The sequence below is a fragment of the Cyclopterus lumpus genome, chromosome 18 (assembly GCF_009769545.1).
Source record: "Cyclopterus lumpus isolate fCycLum1 chromosome 18, fCycLum1.pri, whole genome shotgun sequence".
In the NCBI taxonomy this organism is placed as follows: domain Eukaryota; kingdom Metazoa; phylum Chordata; class Actinopteri; order Perciformes; family Cyclopteridae; genus Cyclopterus; species Cyclopterus lumpus.
In genome coordinates this window covers 14,150,977-14,159,985 of record NC_046983.1, presented here as the reverse complement: position 1 = coordinate 14,159,985, position 9,009 = coordinate 14,150,977, and the positions used below count along the sequence as shown (strand labels likewise).

General features: G+C 42.9%; 1 protein-coding gene and 1 non-coding gene across 2 annotated transcripts; both read right to left on the bottom strand.

The window, feature by feature from the left end:
* Nucleotides 1-336: 336 nt before the first annotated feature.
* snapc2 (small nuclear RNA activating complex, polypeptide 2) lies at nt 337-4,727 on the bottom strand. The gene is made up of 6 exons (XM_034557164.1): nt 4,366-4,727; nt 4,097-4,270; nt 3,769-3,901; nt 2,803-3,453; nt 2,534-2,622; nt 337-890 (listed from the first exon to the last, which is right to left on the bottom strand). The coding sequence occupies exons 1-6, from the start codon at nt 4,576-4,578 to the stop codon at nt 573-575; spliced, it is 1,578 nt and encodes a 525-aa protein (XP_034413055.1). The 5' UTR covers nt 4,579-4,727; the 3' UTR covers nt 337-572.
* Nucleotides 4,728-5,417: 690 nt separating this feature from the next.
* trnal-aag lies at nt 5,418-5,499 on the bottom strand. Its single transcript has one exon. It is a non-coding gene; the product is annotated as a tRNA-Leu (tRNA).
* Nucleotides 5,500-9,009: the final 3,510 nt, after the last annotated feature.

Sequence of the window (9,009 nt, the reverse complement as noted above, 5' to 3'; positions counted from 1 at the left end):
GGTCGTAAATAGTCAATTGTAGATCTTTTGAACATTGTGCTGAGAAATTGACATGCTACTTTCATTTTTTGGGACATTTAATAAACCAAACAAATAAAATTACCTACAGAGGAATAAACAGTAAATGTAATTATTATTAGCTGCATCCCAAAAAACATTTCTTTCATTTAAATCAAATATTCAAGTTGAAGTGGATTTGGGGTTTCAAGAACATGTGTATGTGCTTTAATATTTTCATTCTGTCTGAAATGCTCATTTCTTTAAGACCGGTCAAGAAAAAGCCGGTCAAGAATCTCACTTTCAACAAAAAAGGACCTGTAACAAAATAAGCCAAACTTCTCAATGCATCAGTGTTTAATGTCAATCAACAAAAGTAGCTGTACAAGAAACCAAACTGAAATAAACTATGTGAAAAACGAGCAAGTAAACAAGACGATGAACCAGACATTCTTTGCCAAGTTTCAATACTCCAAATTCTGTTTCGATATTCAACCTCAGAGACAAACGATGACCAAATAGGAAAGATAATGTGCAATTATAGAATGTAGACACATCTAAAGCACGCTGCACGTTTATTTAGTATTTTCTGACCTGCGCATCAACAGTTTCAGTGGCACCATAAAAGGGTTGAGGGCGGGGAAGAGTCCAATCTCATCCGCGTCCACCGACGGCCCTGATTGGTCACCGCTCCCTGACGATTGGCTCTCAGCTCCATCGGGCTGCAGTTTCTTCACTCCGCTGGCCGTGACATCACTGCTGTCAGCAGTCCGAGCAGCGCTCTGCTGGCGGTTTGTTCTTTTGCCGTCTCGAGCGCGGAGTCCATCCTTCAGCTCCTTCAACAATGCTCCCGCCTTCTTGGAGTCAGCGTTGGATGAGAGAAATTGGTACACCTGAAGACAATGCAACGTACAAAAGTGAACAAACCCATTCTTGTACAAACACCTTTCTATGTTGGGTACAAACTGGGTCTGCCGTTGGTACGCACTGTACTCAAAGGGCCACTCATTGGCACGACAGGCTAATCAATAAATAAGGTGAACGCGAGCACTAGCCAAGTCAAAGTTAGCCGCAGTATATGCCGATACAGTTTTTGTGTATATGTATATATATATATATATATATATATATATATATATATATATATATAATTTTTTTTTATTTTTTTTTTTTATTTTATATTCCTGTTAACCGTTTTACTGGTAGCATGGTTCCATCCCGACTGCAAACTGTGCCGTTTGTATCAGTGAAACACAAAGTAACAATGTTATATAAGTGAGGTCCTGGGACAGGGGTCGTATGTGTACAGATTGTAAAGCCCTCTGAGGCAAATTTGTAATTTGTGATATTGGGCTATACAAAATAAACTGAATTGAATTGAATTGAAGATATGTAATTTCCGATGTCGTGTGTGTACAGGTTGTAAAGCCCTCTGAGGATAATTTGTGATTGTGGGCTATGCAAAATAAACTGAATTTAATTGAATGTGAGAGTCAGTAAATGAGAAACTTCTGAAAAAGAAGAATGTTTTCAAAGTCATTGTCAAAAATCGGTATCAGCAAGTAGCCAAATGTAAATACTTGTACTTACTAAAGTGTAGTTTGGATATTTAAAGTGTGGTTGTATGTATACTTCCGTCCTCTACCCCATCAGCACGTTAAAGCGGCTGGACGGGAGCAGCAGGAAAACACATTTTAGACACCTTTAAATCATTAGCAGTTCAAGTGTACGCGATATTTAAGAATAGTTTCACTGCTTTACCTGAGAGCACTATATCTGGGAGCTGATATCTTCAAAGCCACAAGCCTCTACTGACAAAAATAGTAATTTAACCTCACAGGCCTCCATTGGTCAGTTTGTTTGTTATTGTGTGACTTTGGTGTCCACAACAGCACAATGCTTTGCTCCCGTCTGTTTTGCCTGCCTGTTTCTCCAAACTCCATTTACTGTAGTAGACCATGGATTATGGAGAAGGAAATATCTATATATGCATCAACGTTTCTGTAGCTTCCCAGTTGTGTTTTGGATATATATATATATATATATATTTTTTTTTTTAAATGGACCCTTTAATTCACATGCTGGGGATACCAGCTCCTGTTGATCATGCTAGACTCAACACTTTCTCTACAGTCTGTACTGTGACCTGGACTTTGGGGCTTTCCAGATAAAACTATTTTAAATATGCATTTAATCTAAATCAGGTCTGATAGGGCCATGTTGTATTTCCACAAGTGTCTTGTCTGTAAAACTCAAACCTGTATGGTCTTCTTTGCAAACCACAGCATTTTAGTTACATGTCATTTAAAGGCGACGCAGAGACTAGAATAGGGCTTCAGTGTAGTCGTGGGACAGACCATAATGGAAGAAGTGGCACTATCATAGACTTCCATTCACAATAACTTCCATATCTAGAAATATAAAGAGCCCCACTTGAGGGCGGCAGAATGGAGCAGAAAGCTAACGCTACTGGTCCCATTGTCTCTCTGCGGCGCACCATCACAATAGGTCACTCTCTGCACTCACTTTACTGTACCTGGATCAGATGTTTGTGAATTTTGTTGCAGTCCAGCAGGGGGAGCTCCTCTGGAAGAGACATCAACAGGTCCAACACTATGGCACTCTCTGGAGGGCATTAGAAAACAGGTTAATTTCAATGCAGCATTATGGGAAACAACAGAAATAAGTACGGAAACATGGACCGTTACGATGGACAGTCACTGTATGTGAGATGGGGATGGGATTGTATTGTAGGGGACACAGTTTATTCTATTTTATGAAAGAAGATAAGAAGATCTGACTCACCCATGGGGGTGAGATGACACAAGTCATCATTGGGCTGGTGGATGCCGCTCAGGTAGCGATAGATCCTCTCGAAGTCCACCACGCTCTTGACGCCGAACATCCTGGGACTGTCTTTAGTGGCGTACTTGCTGGTGCGACCAAACGTGGCGTGGAATGCCGCGGCAGGGCTGGAGAGCGGGGGCTTGGGGGGCACAGGGGGGTCAGTCCTGCTGGTGACCGGAGTTTGGCCAGTGGCAGAGAAGGAGAGGGACGCGTGAGGACCGGATGAATTGTACTTGGATGTAAAGCCGGTGGAGATGGTGGTGGGGCTTTGCTGGGGAGTTCGGATCAGAGTCTTTACCACTGCTGCAGAGCCAGAACCGGGTGTGCTGTGTCCTGTAACTGGGGTCGCAGTCTGTGAGGCGGGTTGTGGCGATGGAGCAGGTGCTGCAAGTATTTTTGCTACTGCACCCGGTTGGCAGGAGATGGCAGCAGACTGAGAGGTGGGGGTGCTAGCAGGTGAGCATCCAGCTGTAGTAGAAAGCTGTTTCTCGGGTGGAGGAATTTTGCTGCTCATCACTCTAACCACTTGGAACGGTGCCGGACCCATGGCTGGTCCTGGACTCTTGAGTACCACGACAGGACGAGCTGCGTTGGTGTCAGGACACTCAACTAAGACGGAGGAAATCTTACACTGTAAAAGCTGTAATATGCTCCTTCATCACAGTCACGTGGCGGAAAGTAGAAACACATCTGAGCACGGGTCAGAGAGACTGTTTGAGGCGATGGTTCTTTTTGCAAAGTCAAGCAAACAACGACAAAGATGCGCAATACATCTACGAAGAGACTCAAAACAACTACAAAGAGACTCAAAACAACTACAAACCGACATAAACAACCACAAAGAGATGCAAATCGTATATCAATACATAGTGATCAGAAATATTTGAACACATTTGATAACACAGAGGAACTGGAGGTCCATACCTTTGACTTGCACCCGAGGCATCGGTCTAAATGGGACGGTGCGACCAACAAGCTTGTCTGTGGGTGGTCTGTGGACCTGAGGGGGGTCACAGTACCTGAGGGTGCGAGGCTCTGTGGACGACACCATCAGCATCTGAGAAACACGGGGAGAGGAGGACGATGGCGGAAGGATCAGAACGACACAAAAGATGATTGAGTGTCATTCCAAGTTGTATCACTCCACTTTCATGATGTAAAGGAAATCCAGAAACCAGATAAGAGGACCGAGCTAACAACCAACATGGATACCATGTATTGATAATATTGGCTTGGCTTGCAGTAGGCCTACCTGAGAGAAAGCTGCGGAAATGGGTTCCTCGTCCGTCCCTGCAACAGTAGAAGCCATGCTGGTCCACAACTCGATAGGCTTTCGGACCATCTTCTCCTCCCATCTCCTCTTCTTCAGCGTTAAGCTCGCCAAGGAGAGCACATTGTCCTTCAGATATTCCACCACAGACTGGATCTACAGGGAGGGAGGGCATTGAGGCACAGAGGGACACACAGCGACCCTAAACGGGGGTTCGGACAGCTTTAAACTGACACGAAGGGTTTGCGTACCTCGGAAATGGACCGATTCGGGACGTATTCCTTCAGGTAGGCGTAGTCGATGTCTCCGTTCGCTCCAGTGACTCTGTAAAATGTTTTCAGGGCTTTCAGGAGGTTCTTCTGCTCCACGAGCCTCCACTGACCGGTCCCTGTACACGGAGACTGTGGCGGGTCATGGTTCAGGTTGCGATCTGGTTTAGTTCGTTTACGAGCAGGCGGCTTCATTTCAACTCAACTGCAACGACACGTGCAGCTCTGGTGAGTTGAGTCCGTCCCTCACGAGAAACACACGTTCCTTTTAGCGTCAACGTCAGTGTGAAACGTGTGCGGTCTCGCAGACTTAGACCTACACTGCGAGAAGCCTGCCTGTGTTCGGATACGACGACATCAATACGTTTTCCGGTGCGATATTTTCAGAGTAAAAGCCAACTCTCTACGGATTCGACTCAAAATTTGAATTTGCAAATTCAATATTTCTCCTAAAACTAATCAACCTATAGCATTGAAAACTGTAAACGCTATATAGGTTCCATGATTTCTGGATAGTGATCTCAATACAGAGCAACACACACACCTTCTATCATTCCCCCTATTTTTAAATATGTATAACGTGTAAAAAACCGAACTGTCACTCGATGTGATACTTTCTCACTTTAAGTTGAAGGCCAGAGGTCTAACTGCTTCCGGGCTGCTCAAAACTAAAAGAGAAATTTTTCGCCCTGATCCTTTTCTCCCAGGTATTGTTTACAGGCGGTGCACTTTTCCCTACCTACACTATCGTTATTCCGACTATACCTTGAATAAAAATAAAAAGACGTGTAGCACTTTCTTTAAGAAATGGTAGTTTCTTGATTCTTGATGTTCTGAGTTTGTAATGTAATGTTATGGAAGATTAAGGTTAGCGCTGCCTGCCAGATCGCCCAGAAACAGAAACACCAAAAAACATCAGTATTTAACTGTGATTAATTAATAGGTACCAAAAGCGTTTTGACATCGTTGTACTTTCTGAGAATACAAGAATTACTCGTAAAAGTATTTAATTATAATTTAACAAAATAAAATAATGGCAGCGGTGGGATTCGAACCCACGCCTCCGAGGAGACTGGAGCCTTAATCCAGCGCCTTAGACCGCTCGGCCACGCTACCTGTGGTGTCGTGAGTTTGACATCATAACAAATAAATTAGTTAAGGATATGGTTGAATACGAGTGAACATATATTACATAAATAAATGTATGGTTCGTGTGGATCAACACGTGCTATACTCTTTTCTAGCTTGTCTGGCTTACTCATTTTAAAACATATCCTGCAAACACTTTCCGGCTAATACATGCAATGAGATAAAATAGTTTTGGGTGTGGTTGTGGAGTGCATACTTCCCCAAATCTAATAAAGGGCAGAATAAAGCAAACACACTGTTTAATTCAGTTCTTGCAACTGTTTTTTGGAAATAATGACCACGACACGTGTGTGTGTGTGTGTGTTTGGGTGCTCTGCAGTGGCTGCATGATGATGTTGGTGGATGAGTCACCCAGTCTTCACCACGTGACTTCATGAATCACCACACCTCTCCATGGGCTGCAACCATCAACCCGCTGTACTCCCTCCCTTATCTCAACCCTCGCTCCCTCCCTCCTCCTCCTCCCTCCCTTTGCCCAGCCCCGTGTTACTTTTTCCTCACCCCGTCATCTGGCTGGCACATTCTCTCTCTCTCCTCTTTTCGGTTCCCCCACTCTCCCTCCTCTTAATTCTCACCAGCAGCCTTTGTCTATTGACTAACGCATGTCCCATCCCATGCCTTTTATTCCTGTGCATTGCTGTCACACACACGCACACGCACACGCACACGCACACGCACACGCACACGCACACGCACACACACACACACACACACACACACACACACACACACACACACACACACACACACACACACACACACACACACACACCAGTCAGCTCACACATCGGTCCATGTTGTTCTGAGGTTGAAAACCTCACTGGACAGCCTGTGGAAGTCATCTCTGTAGTTCCTGTGTGGGTGTTAGCACATCCCTGCAGCCCACCACCACCTCCTGCTCTAGCCTCTCATCACCCTGCTGAACACCCCCACCTCGAAAGCATGCCGAATCCTGTCTTTTGCCTTCTCCCACCTTTAATTACTGTCTGTGCTGTAATCGGCCTGAGGGGCTACACAGGGGATTATCATTCTTAAGCCTAGATGTGTTCATGGTTTATTCATAAGGAGGAGAATGTAGTTTTCAGAATGCACCAGACCGTGGCTGAGGCAGTTGTTGGCCTCATTCTGATGACTGTGATATTGACAGTTGATCAATTACCGGGTAACTCACGTGCCCTGCTGCCGCCATGCCAATACAATGGAGCTGAATGGAATTGGGCTCATGCTACTGACAGCTTTTGCAAATTACATGTTTTATCTGGACGCAACCTGAGCCTGCTCATATATGATTGGTCAATACTACAAGGACTGCAAACCTTCCATCCATCCATTCATCCATCCATCATTCCACCCAACGACCCATCTAATATCCATCCATCCAATATCTATACATCCATCCATCACCCATCGACTATTCATCCACCCAACCATCCAGCCATCCAATATATCTATCTATCTATCTATCTATCTATCTATCTATCTATCTATCTATCTATCTATCTATCTATCTATCTATCTATCTATCTATCTATCTATCTATCTATCTATCTATCCATCCATCCATCATCCATCCAATATCCATCCATCCATTCATCATCCATCCAATATCCATCCATCCATCCAATATCTATCCACCCATCCATTCATTCATTCATCATCAATCCAATATCCATCCAATATCCATCCATCCATTCAATATCGATCCATCCATCCACCCAACCATCCAATATCCATCCATCCAGCCATCCAATATCTATCCATCCATCCAATATCCACCCAATATCATCCATCCAATATATATCCATCCATCCATCATCCATCCAATATCCATCCATCCATCCATCCACCTAACCCACACACAATTGACCATCATCCGTCCAGTATAACTATGTCACGGTACCTGGGAGTTTCAGTCGCTTGGGTGTGATGAATATGAAAATATAAACTCCTTAGCGACTGGAATATCCTAGTTCAATGAGATGGTCTCCTCACACACTCACATAAAAATGATCTCTGATGACAATGAAGCACTTTTGTAATAAAAATAGTTTAACTTTATTGTTTCTTTATGTGTAGCAAAAGTAGTCATTGACATGCGCATATTTACATCCAGCAACGCATGTTTATTATGATGGTTACAACAAGGTACATCTAGAAAGACCATGAACACTCACCGAATACACGGCTCAAACAATGCTTTTAAGGTACACCGACGTCACTGTTTCTGTCATCTTTAGATTTTTTTAATACTTTTTTAATTGATGCTTGTACGTCTTCAAAGAAGCAATTTTTAGATGCAAGTATACATAAACGTGCAGACACTGTACCCTCGCCTCTGGTCTGTCGCTTCATATCTGGAATCTTTTCTTTTCTCCCCTTCTCTTTCTCAATCTGGGACTTCAGTCTTGAAAAAACAACAACCAATACCATTTTTTAAAAAGCTTCTTTTTTATTTCCATCTCAGCTCCCTCTCTTTTTTTTCTTTTTTTTTACTAATGGCCTCATGTTTACATTATTTTTCCATGTGAGATTGTCGATGCCACGATTCTGTTTTGGCTTGACAACAAAGACGTTGAGATGTGCTCATCCCTTAGCAACAGATGACCACAAAGGTCAACGATACGGACGAACCAAAGAACAACATCTGCTCTCGTTCCCAGTGACGCATTTGAAAAAGAGGTAAACGGGGAGAAAAAAACAAGTGTTTATTGATTACTGATTATCAGTAACCCATGTAAGTAAAGAAAGGAACTCTCAGCAGGTTTTTCTGCACGTTAAAAAAATCTTCTTTTTAAAAAAAAATCATATTTATAACACTGCCATCCAATCCAAGCAAATGAAAACATCCGTTCATCATGTTTTTCAAAGATTGTGACTAAAACCTGAATATGAGCGTACGGATCCGATCTCCAGTGGAATCAGTTCCAGAGAATCATTTATTTGTCCCATCTGCTTCCATTACAAAAGTGATTACAGCTCGTGAATAATATAAAGTGGTACAAAAGAAAACATGAAGCGCAATTTTCGGAATGTCAGAGTGACATGTAAGGCAGCCAGTTTGAGCTCAGAATTATGATCTACGAATGCATTAAATGTGTGATTGATGGCATTCAGAAAATTCAATATTAAATTTTTTTACTTGCCTCTATACAAATTGTTTTATCAATCAGCACAGTTGAGTTGCTAGACTAGCCCATTGTGGCATTTTACTTTCCCTGGGCAGGCTAGCAATCTTTATTTTTGAGCCCTGTAATGATGAATGAAAAATAAATGAATAATAATAAAATCGCACTAATTGGACTTCATTGTGCTGAAGGAAACTTTTTAGGGATTTAGGCGCACTTTGATGCGCGATGACAAAGCCATCGAGGGCATCTTTTTATAAAGCTGGTGATTGTGCTACAGACGGGTTCCGGAAGTATAAAACCCATTTAGTGATATAGAATAAGATATTGAACAACACCAGCATTACGCGTT